General features: G+C 41.7%; 1 protein-coding gene across 1 annotated transcript in view; it reads right to left on the bottom strand.

Moving 5' to 3' along the window:
* DLG5 (discs large MAGUK scaffold protein 5) overlaps positions 1-24,764 on the bottom strand; it is a 3,463,687-nt gene that overhangs the window by 2,386,619 nt on the left and 1,052,304 nt on the right. The window contains exon 11 of the mRNA XM_044055764.1: positions 18,652-18,777. Within this exon, the coding sequence (XP_043911699.1) occupies positions 18,652-18,777 (126 nt within the window). The remainder of the gene's footprint in view (positions 1-18,651; positions 18,778-24,764) is intronic.

Below are 24,764 nucleotides of genomic sequence, written 5' to 3'. Positions count from 1 at the left end.
GCAAAAATTCACTTACCGAATCTGTCCAAGGCCCAAGAATTCCTGTTAGAGGGATGGACAGAAGGACTTTCCTTGGCAAGTTCCTTTTTGGTGGCTGCCACCACCACCATGGCATCAACTGAGAGACCCCTGTTCCAGTAGGTACAGTCCTTGGGTGCAACTAGGTACTCGTCTGGTTTCCTAAGAATGGCTTATTCTTCCAAGCCTGTTGTGAAATAACAGCCACCATTTCACCCACCAGGAGTACCACTCAGGGCATAGCTGAGCAGATTCCACATGCCTCAAGAAACACCAACTCTTCCTGGAAAGGGGCTTCAGGAGCTGGAGAATTTCTCTGAATACGACATCCTCGAAGGGTGGCCCCTCCTCTTCATCTGTTAAAGATTCTTGTGGGAAATTACTGTGCCTTCTCTTGCACTTACACTTCTGTGGAGCTTCCTGGTGGAAGGGGAGTGATCCAAGGAGGACTCAGAACTGTGTGGGGAGTCCTGCAAAAAGACTGTCTCAAGGCTAGAATGGACTGGCTGTACCAATGAGACTGAATAAGCAAACTAAAGACCCACGGCACACAGTTGAGGAGGGAGGACCTGGGGGGGGGGGCAAGGATGTCCTGTCTTCAGTTATGTGGAGAGCTCTCTTCACCACTTCAAAGGCAGAAGCTAATGGGGAGTCTAGGACTGCTCCTATAGGACCCGAAGCCACATGCCTGGAGAAATCGTAAGACTTCCTGATGACCCTGCCCTGGAGCAGAAGTCAGAGCTGAATTGTCTAGTTCTGAGTCGAACCTCAACTTCCAGACCTGGTGCCAAAGTTACAGCTCGGAGATCCCATCAGATCCATCAAAATTGGTGCCAGTTGGCTCAGAGAAGTCATCAAAGTTGATGAAGGCCAAGCCTTTGGATCCGGCCCAGACAATCCCAGAATTTTCATATCCGGTACCTTTGAGACTGAGGGATGGGTCAGAGAAGGAGTTACCAAAGGTATCTTGGCTGGTCCAAAACTCACAGGTGCAATGGGAGATGATGGATACAAGAGTACTCTCAACTGAATACAAGTCCTAAGACATTTTGTTATCAGCCTGTTCAAATGCACTTGGCAGGCTCCTGGTAGACCTGAATGGTGAGGAGGTAGACAAAGGTTTAGAAACCCTATGTGGACTTTCTTGCAAGAATGGTGAATGAAGTCTTGACAAGCTCGGCGCCAGGGACAGCAGAAGTTGCCTAAGAAAAAAAGAGACTTTGCCAAAGAAGGTTTATGATCAAAAGGAGTGGAAAGATCAGAGGACTTGGAGATTTTGGTGTGAGCAGGCCAAAACTGGAGCCGAGTAGTCAGGAAACAGTTCCTCAACTCCCTTGGCTTCTATCTTTTCTCCCCTTGAGATTTCTCCACCAGTTTCTTTACTAACGGAGAAGCTCCAGACATTGAACAGAGAAGTCATCAAAGTTGAGGAAGGTAACAAACCCTTAATTAACTTGTTCCTGCATTCAACCAAGGCTCTGTGTTGAAGCCAGAACAAATCTCACACACCACCTTGAAATGTGCAGCCCCAAAACAGTATATGCACTTGGAGTGGGCATCTGAGTTGGGTACCTTGTGCCCACTAGTCCAGCATTTTTTAAAACCATCCTAATGACAAAAAAAAACAAAGTTGAAAAATCAATAGAGTAAAGAAGTTAGTAGAAAGCATTTAAAGTAGTCACAATAATCTGGGTTAAGAAACATCAGCAATAGTAAATGGGACTACTAGAAAAAACAGCAGAAAGAAGCAAGAGGAAAGGGCACAAGGTAAGCAACATCACTACCAACTAATGTCTAGAGAAATTACAGCTATGAAGGAGGTACAGAAGAAGGTGAAAGACCTTGAGGAAAGAGGAAAAAAAATGAAATTCACTTATCTCCTACAAACCTGAACCACGTCAACCAAGTGTGAATGCTGGATGTGGCAAACGAGACCTAGACTGACCTAGGGGTTAAACGAGCATTACTGGTAAGGGGGAGAGCTTCAGCTACTGTTCCAAAGTCTGACAAGTTGCTGAAGTCAGATCCGAATTGTTGAGGAATGGATGAAAAAGACAACACAGGATCAAATTCCTATCCTGATCTTTACACTAACCCCCTCCCCCATAACACTAGCCTCCAATTTGTCTGAATAGTGGCAGTGCTATGGGAAGGGTTTTTTTATAAGGTATGGTGTGGAGTTACAGCTGGAGCAGGGGCAAGTTAGGGTTAGTAAGCGCTACTGAGGTGAGGCAGGAGGTGATGCAACCAACCCTTAGTATCCACTCAAATGAGGTAATACTAAAACCACCTTATTTTATGAGAAGGATCAATTTATCCCAATTAACTCTTTCCCTGTACCCCTCTCAAATTCCTTCAAATATCATTTGCGACTTCTCTGGGGTTTAAAATATGGCTTATTTGTACATAAAACTAAAGGTACTAAAAGTTTTCCTGCTTGTTCCTTACTATCCATATCCATAATCAAGAGCTTCCAACTTCTCCATTTTTTTGCATCCATCCACAACCCCTTTTTCCCATTTTTGCATATGGGGTCGGGGTGTCATCTCAAAAGTGACAATTAACTAAAGCCAAGATTTACACTGCCGAAAGGCTAGCCCTGCCACAGTAGTATGTCAATATAACACACTCGTGCACACACGCACACGGACATGCGCACACACACACACACACACACACACACACGCACACGCACACACACACACACACACACACACATACACACACACACACATACACACACACACACACACCTATGGCCAATTAAGACTGTCCAATTCACCTAGAACATGTCTTTGGAATGTGAGAGGAAACCGGAGTACCCGCAGGAAAACCATGCAAACACAGGGAGGATGTGCAGACTCTGCACAGAAGGTACCCCAGCCAAGAATTGAACTGGGGAACCTCTTGCTGTGAGGTGATAACACACTCCACTGCACCACTGTGCCGCCCTCCAGCTTTTGTATATCTTTTGCTTATTCTCTTCTCACATATCCTTAGCTGCCATAACAGAATCTTTTTTTCCATGTCGTACAATCAGTCTGATAAAAAGCTATTACTTTCACATATCCTGCATGACAGTTCTTTTGGATACAGGTTTCCAACTTACAACATACACACACACAATAATGCTTGGCAGGCTGATAATCTCGCATGCAGTTGCTGCTTTGCATCTCTATATGAACCCACGTCGCATTTCCCAGCATTTTTCACTTCAACAAAAACATGTAAGAAACAAAAATAAATAAATAAATACAACTTCTTTTAACTCACAGGGAAGAAAACAGACACAACACTATATACACTTTCCAAAAAGGGAATTTGCCCTTTCCTATATGCCAGAAGTTACTCAAATTTGCCAGTTATACACACAGGCTTTACTTACTTTAAATTTAAATGTAATCATGCTACAGCCTATGTAAATGTAATCGTGCTACAGCCTGTGTAAATGTAATCGTGCTACAGCCTGTGTAAATGTACTCATGCTACAGCCTGTGTCAATGTAATCGTGCCACAGCCTGTGTAAATGTAATCGTGCTACAGCCTACGTAAATGTAATCATGCTACAGCCTGCGTAAATGTAATCGTGCTACAGCCTGCGTAAATGTAATCGTGCTACAGCCTGCGTAAATGTAATTGTGCTACAGCCTGTGTAAATGTAATCGTGCTACAGCCTGTGTAAATGTAATCATGCTACAGCCTGCGTTTCCTCTCGCACTGATACCATCTAACCTTGTCCTATATCTATTTCCCTCCCAGATGTAAAAAACATGCATGTCCTCAGTTAACTGTTTTTTTTCTTTTTAGATTTAAGAAAAAATGCACTGGATACTCTCAAATAAATAAATTAAACTGTGCATGGTTATAGTTAATACTAAAGTGCTGAAGGCTGCTGGGTTTGGTTCACTTTCATCGGGGTCAAACCACTTATTTTTCATAGCACTTTGTCAGTTCCCCTTCAAATGCTAATTACTGCATTTCTTAATAAACATGTCTCAGAGTTCATAGTTCAGTCATTTCCTAATTAACTGCATCCACCTGTAGAGAAAAGGAAGGTCGAAGGGGAAAGAGAGGTAAAGTTGGAGCTGAATTTGGTATGCTACATCTTCTGACTCAGTACAGGTGGCTCAATTTACAATGAGCACTGCACACAATTGTGTACTGCCTTTGAGTTGCAGACATAGCGAAAGAATGCCTTGTGGTTGTACTTGGCCTGGGAGGCCAAATTACCTCAAATTTGGCTTTAGTACACTTTATTTGTCCTCTGAGTTGTTTACTTAGTTTGGTGAGAGTGCTTTTATCCTGCTGGGTGCTGCACCTCCTAATTTTTGCCATGATTTTCTTCCTTTCATTATATAGCCTATTGATTCTGTGATTCCACCAGGGTGGCTTGTTTTTTGAATCAGTTCTGTACTTCGTCCTGGTGGGTACAGCTGCCTCTATGCAGCTATTAACATGCTTGTATAGGGTTTCTGTGGACAGCTCTGTATAGGCACCAGTGTTCTCAGGCTTTATGGGCACTTGAAATTTTGCCAGGTTATCACTTAATAGCAGGAAGTTAGCCATAGGGTAAGTTCCTGAACTTTCCAGGGTTAGCTGGGGGTCCAGGTTCTATTTTTACTTCAAAGGAGACTATTTTGTTGTCTGACCTTACCAGGGAAGACATCACACTTGGGGGTGTGCAGCACTCTCCCATATCAGTGAGGAGCAGATCACGTATGGTTGCACCGCTGGCTGGTGTACTGACAATCTTGTCCAGACAGTTTGTGTTTACAAAATCCAGAAATCTCTCTGCCTGTACATTTGGTGTCGTATAGGATTTCCAGTTAATAGTGAGATAATTAAAGTCGCCCATGAATATGGTAATGGGTTGAACGGTGAGCGTTTCTAATAAGTTTAAACACATGGTATGGGTTTCAGGGTCACAAAGGGGCACCTACAGCTTGCAAGGAAGTGGTACTGGATTTTATATGTGGTGATTTGAACATAGAATAATGCAAGTGCATTGTCCTGTTTGACCAACCATGAGGTATAACCTTTAGTCCCTGTTTGTTTAGCAGCTGGTCTAAATGTGTGGAAGGCATTATAACTTTGCACTGTTGGCATGGTCCCTGTGATTTTAAACCATGTCTCAGTGACCGCACAAACATCAGGATTCTCTACAGTGAATAGAGCTTCTAGGGAGTGGAGTTATTTGTTTAGACTCCTAGCATTGAGCAGTAATACCTTCAGATTTTCTTGGTTTTGATTTGCAATGTTGGAAGTACTTTCAGTCTGACATTGACTAAAAAAGGCACTATGGGGGAAGACAATGCTTTAGCTAATATCTGAAATCCTAGAGGGGAGAGGTGCAGACCATCCCTTGCAAAGCAGAGTGGTCTGTTGACCATCTCTTTCTATGCTGACAAATACTGCACCCCTTAGAATGACACCAGAAACTAAACCAATTATTAAACTCATTCATCACTTGTTCGTACTGTGGCATCTTCTCTGGAGGAGGTAAAATACTGCTCAATGCTAGTCTCATACCAGCCTGGGACACACGTTCTGAGAGCTCCATGATGTCTCTCTTCATATGTTTTTTTGTCTATGTGACAGACTCCCACAGATGAAGGCTTGTCTGTCCACGAATCTTACCTTAATCTGGCTAAAGCATTCAACAATATGTTGCACATGTAACTCATGCATATATTAAGGAATATGAAGGTAAATTAAGCCATAAGAACTTGTGTCCACAATTGGTGATGTACGCAGTAAATCAGAACACAAGGACTTCTGCTCTTGCCATCCCATCACCAATGGAGATCCCCAAGGCTCTGTCCTGGGACCACTCTTTTTTTGGCATATTTTTCTCAAATGTCAAAACTGACTCCATTGTCTTGCTCACAAAACACATAAATAACTGCAAACTCAAAAGCACTGCCTATAACTATGGTGACATCTTTAACCTTCAAATAGGGCTTAATGTTACACAGAAATGACATAGTAGAAATTACCATGTTTTCAACATCAAAAATGCAGCACTCTGGCATCTGCCCAAAAAGAGAAAAAAGTGCCAACTTCATACATTGTTTACAAGTAACAGCTGAAAGTGGACGAAACAGTGAAAGACTGTGGAGTCTTTGTAGACGATCCTTCATATAGCCACTACTTTCTGCAAAGTGAATGTAGCTGCCAACCTAATCATCTGTGTGGTGAAGAGCCCTGCCACAGAAGTAACTACACCTCCACACACAGCTCTTAGAACACTAATTAGGGAATGTTGTATCTTGTTCTCTAACTTACTCAAATACCATCTGGAGATATCAGAAAAAGTACAAAGATATCTCACAAAAGGATCACGGGGCTTAAGACTTGTCTTGCATGCAAAGACTGCAACAACTCTCTCTTCTCTGCATCAATGCCTTCTTAGAGAGGACCTGTATCTGATATGCACAGCATTACAAACACGCATAGCACCTCAACCTCTGCTCAGAATGCCCCCTTGTGACCTGAACATTATCGACCACACCATGAAACATGAAAACCTCCTAGCTCAAAGACTTCAATATGTGGAATAATCTCACCTTCCCAATTAATTTCAGACTAACAAGCCACACCTTTAAGAAGGAACTGGATGACTTCATAAGCACCTACAAGTTCCAACATGAGATCCACCAGAATCGTGCTCCTCGAGGGTCAACAGCCCTTGAGCTTGTTCACCAAATCTATGAACCATACATAGAAATTCTAAGACCAATGATGCACACCCTTGACACTGCACAAAATCTCTCTCCTCCATTACTCCACAGTGGTGCACAAAGTCCAGAGTTAAGAGATGCTATTCCTCCTTGACATTGCCTGAACTGTTTCCCAATCCCACCCGGTGAAGGGGGACACACACTGCATCACAAACTATTTATGCCATTCCTCAAAACTGCCAAACCTCACTGCCCCTGCACAATTCATAAGAAAGCCATTGATAAACCATGTCTAGTCTGAAAAAAGCTGTCCTTTGAAGCCACACTGGTCTCATCCTCCAAAATCAGCTACTTTTTAAGCAGAGAATATGGCAGGCCCTTATGCTTCACTTCAACAGTACTACCACTGCCCTCTTATCCTTTTCTGACTGCATTAATAAAAACCGTAACAACAACATTCTTTCCTCTGCACTCTTTATCGAACTTTCAAAACCATTTGATATGGTTAACCACCAGATACTTATAAGTATCCTCAAATCCCTTTCACTAGATGCATCGGCTATAAAATGGTTCCAATCCTGCTTAGATAATAGACAGCAGGCTGTGCTATGGGACAACAATCTATCTCCCCATCTCTCCATTACCCTTGGTGTCCCTCAAGGCTCCATATTAGGACCTCTTCTATTCTAAATTTTTATTAACGACCTTCACTCAGTAATTCCTCAAGCTACCTGTATACAATATGCTGATGATTCCACATTAATATGCTCGGCCACTTCTACATCTGAACTACAGTCCCTAACCCAAAAGGTGTTTAATACAGTAGAACAATGGTTTACAGAGTGCTGCCTCCACTTGAACCCAAAAAAACAAAACCCTTGCTCTTTCACTCTCGATGTCATGTGCCCCCAAAAAGGTAGCAAAAATATATAAAAATATATATGTACATGCATAAATATAAACTTTACCTTCATCTACAAGCAAATACACCACATAGGTTGTAGAAGATAGAGAAGGAAAGATAAACTCCAGAATGACTGGGGGATGGCGGATGGGTAACCTGGACTGCAACAGTGAATACACTCGAACATCTACATTTATGGTAAGTGTACACAAATGTACTATGTTCTTCGTGTTTCACTGTTGCAGTCATTACATTTTGGTAGAATCCCAAAGCTGTGGTCGGGAGGCTGGAGCTAAACAGCATTAAGTGCAGTTATAAGGCCCTGCAGAGCTGCAGTAGCAAAGCCTGCCCTGGACTTAGAGTAGAGAGGCAAATGATAATGCTTTGTAAAGGTGTGAACAGAACTCCAAGTAGCAGCCTCTAGAATGTCTTTGGTCGGTACTCCTCTGAGAAATGCTGCTAAAGTAGCTGCAGCTCTGGTGGAATGAGACCTAATGCCCTTGGGCACAGGTATACCATGGTGTAAGTAGCAGAAACGGATGCTGTGGCTTATCCACTTTGAAACTGTCTGCTTTGAAATAGCCTTTCCTTCTGATCCTGCAGCATATGTCACTAGTAATTGCTCAGTTTTTCTTAGAGCTTTAGTCCTGCTCAAGTAGAATCTTAGCTGTCTGTGTACATCCAAGGAATGCAGAATTCTCTCCCCCTTGTTCTGTGGATTTGGATAAAAAGGTTGGCAGATGAATTGTTTCGTTAAGAGCCATATTGGAAACCACCTTAGGCATAAATGTAGGATTTGTCCTCAGAGACACCCTGTCTGGGTAAAATATGATAAAAGGCTCTACAGCGATGAGGGCCTCTAGCTATGAAACTCTTCTTGCTGAAGTAATTGCTAGTAGCAGAGCTGTTTTCCATGATAAGAACTTTATATCAGCGGTAACAGCTGGTTTAAATGGAGGCAGGGTGTGCTTTTCCAATACATAATTGAGGTCCCATGCAGGTAATGGTGATCTTCTAGGAGGCCTTAAATTTTTGGCTCCTCTAAGATACTGCTTTAGTAAAGGATGAGAAAAGATTGGTGGCTCTGTATGGTAATGAGCCGAAATGGCATAGGCATGGATTTTAATTGATGAGAAAGATAGGCCTTTGTCAAGCATCTCAGTTAAGTATTGTAATATCTGAGGAATATTTGGTTCTGCTGTATTAGTTCCTTGTGCTTGACTCCATGCACAGAATCTCTTCCGTTTATCAGCATAACATTTTCTAGTACTAGGCCTTCTAGCTTCCAAAATGACATCCATCACAGCTTTACTGAGAGGAGTTGTTTGTATAACTACATGATCAGCCATGCTGCCAGGTTCAGTGTCTGGAGTTGATTGTGCAGGATCTGATTGCTTTGCTGGGACAGTAGTTGAGGTCTTTGAGGTACGGTCCAAGCTGGGTATTGAGACAGGTTCCTTAGGACTGGGTACTAGTATTGGCGGGGCCAGTCCGGGGCAATTAATATCATCTTTGGCTTCTCTTGTCTGACTTTTAGGAGGACCTTGGGAAGAAGAGGCAGAGGAGGAAAGGCGTCCACTTTCCATGCTTGTCTGTGATAACTCGTTGTGCAGAATTTTTTCAATTGATAATTCTGAGGAGAGGCAAATAGATATATGTCTGGGCTCCCCCATTTCTCTGTTATCATGCTGAAGACTTGTGGATTTAGTTTCCACTCGTGACGGTCCATAAGGTTTTTGCTTAAATCATCTACCAGAGTATTTTGCTTTCCTGGCAGGAATTGAGCTTAGAGATGTATTTCGTAGGACAAAGCTGTGTCCCACAGTGCCATGGCTAGTCTGCAAAAAGGGTACGAGTGTGTGCCCCCTTGCTTGTTTATATACCACATGACTGTGGTGTTGTCCGTCTTTATCAGTAGTTGCCTTGGATGAAGTAAGTCCTTGAAAGCTGTTAGGGCATTTTGAACAGCTACCATCTCTTTCTGGTTGATATGTAGATGCATTTGGTTTGGGGTCCATATGCCTTGAATGCATTTTCCTGCCATGTGGGCCCCCCAGGCATAATCGGATACGTCTGTTATTAAGGTTTGGCTGGCAGGGAGTAGAGTGAAGGGCCATCCCATGTTTTGGTGACAGGCCTTTGCCCACCATAGAAACTCCTGCTGCAGGCAGGGGTTGAGAGGAATCATTGTTTACAGACTGTGTGAATGCTGACTCCATAAACTTTTAAGGTACCACTGAAGTTTCCTCATATGCAATCTCACATATGGAATCAGTAGGATGCATGATGCCATGAAGCCCAAAGCCTGCAGAATTTGTCTTGCAGATAACTGGGTTTTTGTTGCCATCAGTTTGAAGTAAGTAGCCAGTTGCCTTTGCTTGTCTGGTGTGAGGTAAGCCATCTGGGCAGTTGTACTCAAGCTTGCACACAGGAATGTTATCTTTTGAGAGGGTACCAGTTGTGATTTATTTTCATTTATTGTGTACCCTTGGCATGTTAGAAGCCTTTTTACAAATGCCAGGTGTTGAAGAAGAATGTCCTTGCACTCTGCTTGAATGAGACAGTCGGTCCAAGTAAGGATATATTTGTATACGTTTTCGTCTGCAAATGCAATTACTGGTGCCAGGCACTTTGTGAAGACCCTGGGAGCAAGTGGATAAGCCAAAGGGCTGTGCAGAGAATTGGTAATGCATTAAGCCAGCCTTGAATCTGAGGTATCTTCTGCATGATTGTCTTATTGGGACAGGCAGGTATGCCTCTTTTAGGTCTAATGTCACTAGCCAAGCATTCTTGCCCAGCATGGGCAGAAGCTGTTGCAAGGAGAGCATTTTGAATTTTGGAATTTCCGGGTATGTGCTCAAAATCGATAAATCCAGTATTGGCCGCCGGAACTTGTCCTTTCTGGGTACCAAGAACAGTAGTAAAAACCTTGTCCTTTTTCCTGTTCTGGTACTGTCTGAACGGCCCCCATATCCATGAGGGACGTAACCTGTCTCTGCCCATTGGTTTTTTGGCAGATCTGGCCAACCATTTGTCATTGGCAGAGTGTGGAAATGGAATCTGTATCCCTGTGATACGATGTTCAGTACCCATTTGTCCTGGGTTATTAATTGCCAATTTTGAGCAAAAACTGCTAATTTTCCCCCTATGGGTGCTGCCAACAGATAAGTGCTTGGTGTAGGCAGAGGGAAGTCATTGGGACTGTTTTCTGTAGGTTTGCACTTTATCTCCTCCAGATTTGGAGGCAGAAGCGCCCCATTGCTTAGACCTGTATGAATCCTGCGTCTGGTATCTGGAACCCTTAGGGCGTCTGGATTCGCCCCTTTGAGCTCTGCCTGACACAGGAAAGGACCAATTTTTTGTAGGCCAGTGTCTGCTGAATCTAGGTGGCTGCGCTTGCAAGAAATCTTTAACAGTTTGCATAGAATTAGCTTTGTCTTCCATTTTCTTTAAAACCTCTTCTGCCTTAATACCAAACAGAGAATCATGCTGTAAAGGTGCATCTAGCAATTTAGCTTTAACATGATCAGGCAAATGTTGTTCCTATAACAAGGCATACAATCACAGATCCTGTAACTGCGGCCATGCAGGAAGCCTCTAAAGAATCAAAACCACATTGCAAAGTATGCTTTCCAACTTGTTCAGCTGCATGCAATAATTCCTGCAATTCCTTATTTTCTGCACATTCTGAAATCAACATCATTTTCTGTTTCAGCAATCCCATAACATGTTGTTGGTACTTAAGCATATGAAATTGACAGTTTAAGTCCCTGATTGCCAAGGCTGCAGATGTATAAACCTTTTTTCCCCATCTGTCCAGCGCCCTTGAATCTCTGTCAGAGGGGATAGGGTTTTTTGCTGTTGAGGCCTAAACTCCCTTTGGACCCTGTGAAATAGTTTCAGGATCAGCAGCAGGGTTTCTAAATAGAAATTTATGAGAGTCAAGGACCCTGTAATACCTGTCAGGCTTACAGGGAGCCGGAGGTAAAGAGTCAGGGGTCAGGCTTGACTCCGAAAAAACATCATCCACAATGTCTAACACAGGGGGAATGGCTAAAGGCTTGTGCTGAGGGAGAAGGAGGAAATCCCTGAGCCTCTTTTTTGATTCTGAGAAGTCTTGACTCTCCCAGTGAAAATGCTCCCTCAAAGTATGCAAGGTTTCTCCAAATGAATAATCCTCAGGAGGAGATGCAGATGGAATGGACTCCTCAGCATCAGAATCCTCATAGGGAGGTAAAGATAATTCCTGATCAAAAGAGGAATCAGAAGAAATCGAAACCTGATCTGAAGATTCACAGTCAGTGTCTTGCCTAGGCCTCTTATCTGGAGGGGTATGGGTACTCCTGATCAAGGTAATAAGGTCTTCAGCCATTTTGATCATCTGTTTTTTAGGCATACAGGCTTGTGCACGTGGCTCAGGTGTCGTTTTTTTAGTTTTTGAAGGTGTCTTTGCCTTTGGTTTTGCAGCTTTCGTCGGTTTGATATAAAAATGTTGTGGTCTGAATACACCCTCAGAAGCCGGTGCCTGCTCAGCGGCTCCGGACCCATCCAAGGGAGATACATCCGTCGGTTCAATACCCCGAGTTTCTTGCAGCATGCCGGACTCCACATGAGTGTCGGTAGAGGCCTGTGACTCGAAGGTAGCAGGTATCAGGGGCTGAGAAAGCGCCTCACTGAGTACCGGCGAACCAGCGACTGGCTTTGGAGAAGCTTTGTCGTCGGTTTTGGATCTCGACTGCCTTTCTCTGTCCTTTTCTTTGCGTTTTTATGTACTCTGGTAGTTGGATTGCTATCCGATGACATTTCTGGGTAGTTAAATCTGTTTCCAAAATACTTAGATGCAAAAATATACCGACGCTTAATACTGCGTTGGTTAAATCTAGCACAAAACCGACAGCCAAGCACGTTGTGATCAGGGCCTAGGCAAGGAATACAGTATAAATGGAAATCCTTATGAGGTATTTGCTTCCCACAAGTAATACAATTATTAACTTTTTCTGACATCGGTAAAAAGCAAGAAAAAAAGTTTCCCCAACGGGGTACTTAGCTTTATTGAAGACTTCGGTTCTGAAACTCAAACGCAAACATTTCAGTAGTCGGTCGACCGGCACTTGCGAAATGCTTCTGCTTCGGGCACCGCGCAACAAGAAAGACTAAAGAAAATGGCGTTGACTGCATGTTTTATACACCTGACGTCATGGAAGAGGAGACAGCAACCGACGCAGGACCCAAGACTTCGGAATTCAGGCCGACTGAGGGCAACCTGCCAGCAGATTACCCAAATGTAATGACTGCAACAGTGAAACACGAAGAACATCACATGAAAATGACAAAACTGGATATAATTTTCCTTGCTGAAAGCTGATTATTTCATCAAAAATTTTCTTAAGCTCCAAAACAGCAGTTTTTGGTGGAATATAAATACAAGCCAGTGTAATCCTCTTCCACTACCAATAGCCATTTACTACTATAAATCTACCATTACTATATTTTCTCCTCTTCTATCACTATTGTAGCCCCTCTAGCAATTAGTATGATTACTCCCGCTTTTCCTAGGTCCTTGATCATCATCATCTTCTTTCAGCTGTTCCCGTTAGGGGTCGCCACAGCGGATCATCTGTTTCCATTTTTTCCTGTCTTCTGCATCGTGCTCTGTCACACCAACCACCTGCATGTCCTCTCTCACCACATCCATAAACCTTATCTTAGGCCTTCCTCTTTTCCTGTTACCTGGTAGCTTCATCCTTAGCATATTTTTCCCAATATACTCAGCATCCCTCCTCAGCACATGTCCAAACCAACGTAATCTTGCCTCTCTGGCTTTGTCTCCAAACCTGGGCTGACCCTCTAATATACTTATTCCTAATCCTTTGCACCCTCATCACCCCCATTGCAAATCTTAACATCTTTAACTCTGCCACATCCAGCTCTCTAACTCCTGCCTTTTTGTCAAAGGCACTGTCTCCAACCCATATAACATAGCTGGTCTCACTACCCTCTTGCAGACCTTCCCTTTCACTGTTACTGGTACTCGTCTGTCACAAATCACTCCTGACACTCTTCACCTAGTCCATCCTGCCTGTACTCTCTTCTTCACCTCTTTTCCACACTCACCATTACTCTGAACTACTGATACCAAGTATTTAAACTCATCCACCTTCGCCACCTCTACTCCTTGCATCCTCACCATTCCTCTATCCTCCCTCTCATTCACAAACATATACTCTGTCTTAGTCCTGCTGACCTTCATTCTTCTTCTCTCTAGAGCATATCTCCATCTCTCCAGGGTCTCCTCCACCTGTTCCCTACTCTCACTACAGATCACAATGTCATCTGCAAACATCATAGTCCATGAGGACACCTGTCTGATCTCGTCTGTCAACCTGTCCATCACCACTGCAAATAAGAAAGAGCTCAGAGCTGATCCTTAATGTAATCCCACCTCCACCTTAAACACATCTGTCACTCCCACCGCAGACCCTCACCACTGTCACACTACCCTCGTACATATCCTGTACTACTCTTACATACTTCTCTGACACTCCCGACTTCCTCATACAATACCACAACTTCTCTCTAGGCACCCTGTCATATGCTTTCTCTAAGTCTACAAAAACACAATGCAACTCATTCTGACCTTCTTTGTACTTCTCCATCAACACTCTCAGAGCAAACATCCTTGATATTCTGATGAATATCCATCCTGAAATCCCTTCCTTGTCAAACTCATGTGCTAATTTCTTTCCAAATTTGTCTCCTGCAACACTGCTATTTACACTCTGCATTTTTTAAAATAATTCAATTTTCTTTCCTTTTGTCTATAATTGTAATGTCATTTACATTCCAAGATAATATGGATAGTGTATCCATTATGACAAAAAGCATTTGTTCCCACTTATTATGCATGAGTTTTTTTGAATGTGTATTTCCAACTTTTGTGTTACATGTATACACTAATCTTTGGCAGGCTGATATTCTACACAGTTGTTTCATCTCACCTCTATCTGAACCTCTTTCATATTTTCAATATTTTGTTTTAAGGAAACCCCTCAAACAAAAAAAGCCCAAACACATTTTCAGACCTCCATAATCTATTAACATAGAAAAATGTCCAAAAACAATGTACATCTTCAAAAAAATGAAGTTTAACCTTTCAGGCAGGAACAATTGTCAAACATCAACAGCTGCACCAACAGATATTACTTAACCTAAAATTAAGGTTACATGCGCTAAAGTGTGTGTTACAACCTGTGTTCTCAATTAAACTGGTTGTTGTCTGTTCTTTTCTAATCTCAGTTCCCTTCCCAGATGTGAAAAAACGTGTATACATTCAAAAAATATTTACTTTAAGCCCTAAGAAGATCGTACACTGTTCTATTAAATGCATTCAAGTATTAAGGCTGCTAGGGAAGCTGTTATCTCATTCATTTCCACTAATTTCAAACTTCATTTTTCATTGAACTACTTGCCTTTGTACTTTTAAATTTTGCATTTCCCTCAGCAAAAAAAGTTCAGAACTCTCAAGATAAATTACTTGCACCTACAAACAGCTTGCCCACATGAAACTGTAGCCAACAATGAGAAAAAATAGCTAACAACTCTGCAGATGCAGAAAGAAATTGTCAATTTCACTCAGAACCAATATACAACTTGACTTCAGCAGTAGACTTCTGGACTCACACTGAACATTAGATAATAAAAAATGCCAATATTGCACATGCACAAGACTTTGCATTTTTCATGGCTTTCATCATCTGTATTGTTTTTAAGCCTACTTGCTTACATAAAATTGTTTATAGATTAAACCAAGGGCTTAATCCAGACATTCACCTTTGTGAACAATAAGAGAAAATACCTTAATTCTACATACAACGGGTCTATATTTAGCTGTCGAATGAAACGTTCATCAAATGGCTAAACATTGAACCCTATCCATTGAACGTTCATTCATCGAACATTCATTTCAGCAAATGTGTTAGATGACGAAAGTAGCTGGTTGGCCAATGCTTCCCAGTCTCACACACAGCAGTATTTCAAAGCCCGTTTCCCCACTGTACTGTGACCTCTGAGTTGGTATGCATAGTTGGGGGGTGAAGCCCCCCATCTGGGTAGGTTTGAAATAATGTAGTGTGTGCTACGGGGAAGTGTTGGAAAACTAGTTACTCTCCCCATCTCATACGTTTGCTGAAATGAACATTCAATGATTGAACATTCGATATTTAGCCATTCAATGAAAGTTTCATTCAAAAGCTAAACATAGACCCACATATAATATAATCAGTGCGCTTCCACTCCCCACCACAGCAGCCCAAGATCACAGCATACTAACTCAAACTGGCTTTTGTCCAGCTTTCTTCTCTTATTACACCGTAAAGCCCATATTTCTTACAAGTAAAAAAGTATTTGTTTAATTCTTTAACACATACAACAGTGACTGAAAAGACACCCCCCCAAATTTAAAATACTCCTGACTATGTACTGTTTAATACTTCCTTACTGTGTAACATGCAATTTATATCATAAAATGTTTTATACAAATACTATTAGGAAAAACTGTTTTACTTACAGTTGCTCTTTTTCCATTTTATTGTTCTTCTAAACATTAATGACAAAGTGGGCTATGTGTTTTATAGTCAACTCACAAGTTTAAGAAAGTCAACAAAAGTCAAATCTTTCTCATCCACTTTTTCTTACAAAGCCATATTTCACAAAAGTGACTGATGCTTTATAATCTGACATTTACTCACTAATTTCAGTACTGCTGGTCTTCTTCTAGTTAATCTCCATCTCCCAACAACAGACTATGGTTCAAGTCCAAGGCAGTCCTGATTATTTTACTCGACTCGTGCTTTTTTCTGTCTCAAGAATTTTCTTTTGGATCACTGGAAAATGTTTTACTGGCAAAGTCTCTCTGTGAGCTTTATGGTCAGAAAAATGAGAATCAGAGTCTCCTTCTGCTTGCCATCGCTCTTTTTATTTAATACATTTAATGGGACAAATTTAATTCTCTTCTGACTGGTATAAAGTGAATAATAATTTCCACAAAACACTCTCCTGTCTCCAATTTTTAATACGTTTCCCTTCAACCACAGTTTTCTCAGGATAAGCTCTTTCTGCTGCTATGACTGCATCTTTGCTAATACAGGTCTTGGCTGCTTTCTCGTGGCCAGGTTTGGAGCATACACTCGATATTGCCTTTCAATTAACAAATCCTGATGTAGAATACCAGTCCAGTTGCTTATCTGTGCTTTCATAAAAATAATAGTCTGTTCCTTCCAGCTTCTCTGGTGCATCAGAAAATCTCAGGTTTTCTCTGTGTGCTCTGACTCCTAACTCTATTACTTTTTCAAACAGTTCTTCTGAGCAGTCTCATACTCAGCCAGCCTTTTCTACATTTCAACCTCTGATTTTTTGCAGTTTTATCAACTGTTTTGAATAGCTAGTTAAAGCTTCTTCTATTTCTTCCATCCTTCTGTGTCTTGAGTTAATACATTCCTTGAATGTTTACTTTATTTTAATCACCTTCGAGAATATTTGATTTTTTTCTTTAAATTACTGGGAAGCCATCTCTTGTACCAACGTTGAAGTTTGACCTGCTTTTTGCTGAACAGCTGCAAGATTTTTCCCAGTCCATATTTTCTCTTCACCTTTTCTAGTTGATGTTCTTTAAAGTTCTCTAAACTTATTCTTTGCAGGCATACATAACAGTGTACTTACTAGCCAGTAACAGAATTTTACTCAAGTTGACAGTAACACTGTTATTTCTCAGTTTCTTTTTTCATACTGTGAGAACTGAAATGAAGCTGTTGATCTGTGTGCAGCCATCTTGGAAGTGTTTTGGAATCAAATGTTGAGAGACTAAAATGCTTAACACAAATTATTTAATGAGTAAATATGACTTGAATGAGGAAAGCCTGCTCATAGTGCCAGTCAATTGACAGTTCTTATCTTTCAAGTTGAACTAATCTCAGGTATATTTAAAAAAGGAATATCTACCCCCTTCTTGATTTTCAAAACAATTTTGAAAACAAGCTGTGAGATAGGGAGATCATATTTTCCAAAATATGTATTAAAAACTAAAAAATTCCATATCAAAGAGAACTACTGCATTATATTCTTTAAAGGAGTGGCTCAACTTTAACTATAACAGATAACCTCTAAAATATACCATGTTTATTTTGGAGATTATTCTCAAGGAAGTCTGTATAGACCATTTATCACTATCACTCCACATAGAAATTAAATTACATACAAAAAGGAAAATATTGGTTGTTGGAGTTATAAATACTTAATAAAAGCAACATGGCTTACGACTGCAAAGTTCTACAACTTTTGGGGGGAAATGTCAACATTCCCTCCAAGTACTGTGGCCTGATAAATTTATATTTAGTAAACATTTGGAACTGTTTAATACTACAATTTTCAGAGGTATACTCAAATATCAACTCCAACTTCACTGGAGCTTATCAACAATTGTGAGAAAAATTAATACAAAGAATTACATCTTCATTTACAAAATTAATAAATACTCTCAATGTTACGTGTCATAAAACATGTCTACGATTAAGATGAAAACAACAAAATGACTGCAGAATATAATTGCTGGAAAAAAATTAAACATTAATAGAGATGATTTATCCGAGGTCTATGATCACTTTATGGCTGTTTACTAGACTTCATTAATATACATAGCAAAAATTGATGTAGACACTTATTTGTTTTACTATGCTAATATGTTTGCTCCTATACATAAAATTTCAATAAAACTCACAGTACGGCAAATGTTCAAACCATCCTGATATTTCTGCTCCTTCTTTTACCTCCACCAGCTCCTCCTGCTAGACTCTGACTTACTATTTTCATTTGTTAACCAGGGTAGAACACCTGGCCTAACTTGCCCAATGCATGACATGCTGAAGTGAAGCACAGCAATCCTTCTTGATAAATGAAGTAGCACTTGAGTTCAGATTCTGTAATCTCTTCAGCTGAACAGTGAACTAGTGTCTTCAATGTTGAACTGGTTATACTACCAGAAGCAACTGTACTTACTTCATTTCCTTCATCTCCCTCACTGCATCATTCTTCTGTTTTCTCATGTCATCTAGATTACGAAGTGCCTCAGCCAAATCACTCACTGCTCTGTCTCTCTCCCTCCGCAGGTTATCACATAGTGTTCTGAAAAGAGATAGAAATTACACATGGGTCAAGACAAAACAAATCCAGCTACAGAAGTTTAAAGTGCTTTAGTGTCACAGACAACACATCCAGTTAAATGCTTCTAATGAGAACTACCCAGTTTGCTACTATCTGTGGGTAACGAGTGGCACGGTTATACCATCAGGACTGTCGGCAGAGACCCCATGCAGCTTTCACTACAAAATGATTTTATTGAAAGTGTTGAAATTTGTCTTTGCACAATGGTTTGCATTTGTGAAATTAGACAACTTGTGTTCTTTTGAATGATGACATAGCAGGTTCCATATTCTGTTATGAACCTTATGATGACTGGCATGCAAGTCACATTTTCAAACAGAGTGGTGTCACTAGAGTCTCCTTCATGAACACAAAAGGACACTAGTTCTCAAAAAATTCCTAACTCTCTGATATATAACTAGACACAGAATCTCCAGGAAATTTAAAACATATCTAGAAGTTGTCAGGTCCTAACCATTATATGCTGGACATGGACTGAAAGAAAGGGCATCAAAACCTGCCCAGGAACCTTTGAATAAAGTTCACTGCAAACTCAATGGAAGCACCAAACAGGTCTCAGAAGCTTTATGGAATCAATCTGGTCTTCAAGCATAGCAGCAATCTAAGAAACATAGAATGAAGGTTCTCTAATTACCTCCATAATGGCATATTTTCTCTCTTAGGCCCTAATAACACATATACCTGTGGAATACCTAAAATAAGGGTTCCTCAAGGATCCCTTGCTCCTCTCCTTTTTTCATTTTCCATAAACGATCTTCCATGGGACCTCCCTCATACCAGATGCATACTAAAGGCAGATGACAGTGTAGTAATCAGAGAGGGAAAACAAAGTCCACTCTGCAAAAAAACGCCAAAAAACATTATTACCATTTAGAAATGGCACAACAATAATAAATTCACTGTAAACACTAAAAAACCTCACTGACACCGTTTACCACTCATCAAAAAATGCAATGGATAAACCACTTCAGTACGTCTGATCCCTCAGGCAGACTTCTTGTAGGAAAAGAACATAAATATCTTAGTTGTTTGTTCAACCAGACCCAGCATCTAAACATTTACCAACATACTGAGACGCATATCTGAAAAGTTCTCTCACAGTCAAGAATCTCTTACAGAATCTCCAACTTGCAAATGACAGAGGCCAAATTTTCTCCTGCCATTAACATACTATATCCCAGACTATATTACGGTCTTCCAATCTTATCAACCTGCACCTCTACAAAACCTTACATCTTCAAGATGTTAAACAAATGCTTAGATTCAATCACCTAACTACAATGAACATCATTGTACCACCACTCAGAGTAAGGCACAATGGCAACCTGTTAAGAGTTAGAGCATCCCGCTCCAAAACATTCTTACTTTCAAACTTCTGCCCACCTCTGTTCAATAAACTTTCATTAAATGTTCCCCTATACGCTCCATGGTTCTGACGCTATCCAATTAAAAAGAGCTAATTTTACTCTTATTACCTGTGAAAGATCATTCAGTAAAATTATCCCTGCAAGCTAGAACTCCCTATCTGAAGCTATCCAAAACAGTGACAGCCTAAAGACATTCAAGAAATCCCTTTGCTCTCATTTCACCACAGATAACAAAGGTAAGTGCTTCGCAGACAAATGGCAATCTCCTCCTTTCTCTACTCCCACTTTATTGACAACTTCTATTTGCCCCTCATTCTTCCTGTGTTCACTAATGGGAAAAATGAGGTGTGTGTGTGTGTATACAGACATACATATTTTATAAACATAAAAATATGTGTGTGTATGTATATATATATATATATATATATATATATATATATATATATATATGTAAAAAAAAATTCTAAGCTTGTTTCCTGCTTTTCCTATAAGTTGTCTAGTCCAGATATATCCAGGAATGTTTGTAAGCTTCTGAGCCCTCAAGCCTTTCAGTGATGGAGGGAAGCCTTCTAGCTTTTGTTTCTTAGAACTAGCCAGTTTTCTAGGTTCAGCACTCAAATCTCTTTCTTTGAGCTCAGCACGTGTTCATAACTCATGGTAAGCACTAAATAAGCTACAAATTACTACAGCACTCAACTTTCCTCACTTGTCTAGAGGAAAACAGTTTTTAGTACTTAATAAATAAGCACCTATCCAGGCATGTCTAAGGGTCAGCTTCCGATGTTTTCTCCTGTCTACCTGATGAATCTGGGCATCTTGGGGCAATGCAGCAATTGCCTCATGTACACAGACAACCCTCTCCTCCTACCACCCAACACTACAACCTGTGAGAGATGCATTTATATAACCAAACTGGAAGCAAAGCTCTCTTTACCCAAGACTGGACTAGACAGTCAAGAGGAGAAGGTAAACACTTGCACCACACCACACTCATCACATAGTCCCTCAAAACCTACACCACCAAAACACACACATAGAAACACAAAACGCACACCTACATTCATGGAGGCTCTCAAAAAAAAATCTACCCAAGCAGCAGGGACCTCCAAAGCAGAAACGCAAGCAACCTCCACCCCCCCAACACAACCCACATGACACACACCCCACAAACTCAGTGTGCCACTCAACCACAGCCCATAAGGCATAACAACGTACCTAACACTCTAGTCATAGGTGACTCTATAGTCAGGCACACTGATGTTCCACTCACCAAGCTAAACAAGGAGAAAGTCACTGTCAGCTGCCTGTCAGGTGCCAGGATCCACCACATAACGCATGCACTCAGGTCACTCCACAGCAAGTACAAATATGACTCTGTCATTGTCCATGTTGGTGTGAATGACCTGAGATGTACCTCCCTGGACTACATGAAAAGAGACATGGAGGAGCTTTCTGATGTTGTAGCCCAGGCAGGTATAACCCTAGCCCTGAGTACCATCCTGCCATCACCCAGAATGATACCACAGTACAAGAACAAAAAGACTGACTTCAGCAATTGGCTAAGCTTCTGGTGTCATTCTAAGGGGATCCAGTATCTGTCTGCCTGGGATGACATGATCGACAAACCATGATGCTTTGCCAGAGATGGCCTGCACCTGTCGCCCTTGGGATTCCGGATACTGGCTAAGGCTCTTGCCATCCCTATAGTGCCTTTTTAGGCAAGATTCAAATGACAAATTCACCACCGTAACAGGTACAAGCAAGCAAAATCTGAGGGTAATGCTACTCAATGCTAGAAGTCTAAACCTCAAAATGCACTCACTCGAGGCACTCCTTAAAATGGAGAACACAGACATCTGTGCAGTGATAGAGACCTGGTTCAAGGCTCCAGACAGCACCCCTGCATGACCAGGCTATAATTCATAGCACACCTTTCGGCCACCTAACTTGGACCGAAGCACTAAAGGCGGAGGCGTGTCCATATTCATTAAGGATATCCACACCTGCAGGTTAGGTCCTCAGCATAATGCATCTGAGATTATCCAAGTGCAACTACCTCTGGGCAAGACCGCAATGCAAATTGTAGCTTGCTACAGATCCCCCACCATGCCCCAGGATTCCCACTCCTCATTTCTTGATACACTGGAAAATATTAGGGTACAACCTAATACCATAACAATGGGCGATTTCAACTACCCCACCATTAACTGGGAAAACTACTCATGTATCAACTCTTGTGCTCAACGTTTTCTGGAATTCATAAATTCCAATGCCTTGGATCAACTTATCCACACCCTCACCAGGGGCAACAATATCCTAGGCTGGTCATTACCAACATGGGCAACTGGTGTTCCCCACCAGAGGTCAATTCCTCGATGGTCAGATCCGACCCCAAGCATCCACATCCCAGCCCCACCTCCCATTAGGGAAACCACCATAGAAAATTTCTCCAAAGCCAACTTCACGCTTCTTAAGACAGAAGTGGCAAACTTCACGACACCCATGCTGACGGACAATAGAGATACAACTGCTGAATCCTATACAAATGCACTTTATAAGCACTTACACGAGTGCATGGACCATGCAATCCCTAACAGAACCAAAAAAGGTAGCCAATCTGGTGGTCCCCTGCTATAAACAAACTCTACAACAGAAGAAAGAAACTGTTGCAAAAAAGAGTAAAATCCCATGATTGGAGGGACTCCGTGGTCAGCCTCAGTAAGAAGCTGAGATCCCTCATAAAATCCTCCAAAGCTAGTTACGAAAACAAAATCACCACTGATTCTAAAGACAACCACAAAGCATTCTATAGCTATGTCAAGAACCTCAATGGCAAAACTCAGATCTGCTCTGAGTTACAGCACAATGGCACTAAATATACAGAACCAACTGATATTGCCAACATCCTGGCATTTAGGTTCAGTGCTAACTTTACCCCTCTCTCATCCCCTAAAGGGCCCATCTCTACACCGGAAAAATGCAAAGTACCTGTAATCACGGCTGCATAGGTAAAAAACACACTCTCCAAAGCCAAGAACACAGCATCCATGGGACCTGAAAACATCCCAGGCTGCATTCTACATGAACTACAGAACGAACTGGCACCCCACCTAAGTACCATGTTCAATCACAGCCTCACATCAGGCTTTGTGCCCAATGAATGGCGCACAGCCACGGTTATCCCACTCCACAAAGGGGGAGCCACCACGGACCCCGGGAACTACCGCCCCATTAGCCTGACTAGCCTGGTCTGCAAGGCAATGGAACGTATCATCATGGAACTTATAAACAATGACATTGGTAATCTCCAAACTCTGGACCCTATCCAGTTCAGGTTTGTAAAAGGCAGATCATGTCTCCTAAACCTGATAGACTTCTTTGAAGCGGTCACCAAAGCTGTAGATGAGGGTAAGGTGGTACACACAGCCGATCTAGATTTCGCCGAAGCTTTTGACACCATCCCCCACTCTGGAATTATAGACAAACTCACTAAACTAGGTATAAATCCATACGTCACAAGATGGGTTGCCAACTGGCTCACTGACCCCACCCACACTGTGAAAGTAGCAGACAGTAAATCCAACTTCAGACCAGTGACAAGTGGAGTACCGCAGGGTTCAGTCCTAGGTCCTCTCCTGTTTGGTATCTACCTGTCTGAAGTACAGGCTAAAGTACAGGCTAACACAGAAGGTCTTTGGCTAACAAAGTTCGCAGACGACTGCAAACTAGGAGCCATAATCAAATCTCCTAACGATGTGGACATCCTACAAAAGGGCCTCACAGAGACAGATGCCTGGTGTCAAAGCCATGGCCTCAAGGTCATTGCCAAAAAGTGCATTGTCATCCCTTTTGGTAAAACCTCTGTACCCATGAACTACCACATAGGCGGTAGTCTACTTAACACCGAAAGTGTGATAAGTGACCTCGGGACACAGGTGGACAGTAGTCTCTCCTTTGATAATCACATCGCCACAGTAGTCAGGAAATCCTTCTACGTGGCACACCTCATCACAAAAGGTTTCTCATCCAGGAAAAAAAAAGGTCATTGTTTCCCTCTACTCATCACTCATTAGACCCATTATAGAGTACAACGCCCCTTTTGGTATGTACCTCACAAGACATCTACAACAACTGGAAAGGCCACAGAAATACCTCACAAAGAGGATTACTGGCCTCAAACAGATGCCCTATGCAGATTGTCTAAAAAAACCTCCAGCTTTACTCTGTCGCACATTGCCTACTCAGAGGCGATCTCTGCCTAACATACAAAGCTATGTCAAACACAGAGCTGTTGGACATGCTCCATGTAAAGAAATCCCAATCCCTTCGAGCTACATGCTCTAGGGACCTAAACCTTGTCACCACAATAAACAGAACATGCTGGAGGGATAGATTCCTGTCTCAGAGACTTCCCATACTCTGGAACAAACTACCTATCTATATCAAACAAAGTTCAATAGCACTCTTCAAGAAAAATCTTGATGATTGAATGGGAGATAGGAAATTCACCCCGGAGATCACTTCTGTGGCTCTGCTTGATACGGGCACAAGAAAATAATTTTCTTGGGAGGCAAAAGCCAG

The sequence above is a fragment of the Protopterus annectens genome, chromosome 14.part0 (genome assembly GCF_019279795.1).
Source record: "Protopterus annectens isolate FY-2018-M chromosome 14.part0, PAN1.0, whole genome shotgun sequence".
Taxonomy (NCBI): Eukaryota; Metazoa; Chordata; order Ceratodontiformes; family Protopteridae; genus Protopterus; species Protopterus annectens.
Note: the sequence above shows the minus strand (reverse complement) of the source record. Positions and strands in the feature narration are given on the sequence as shown.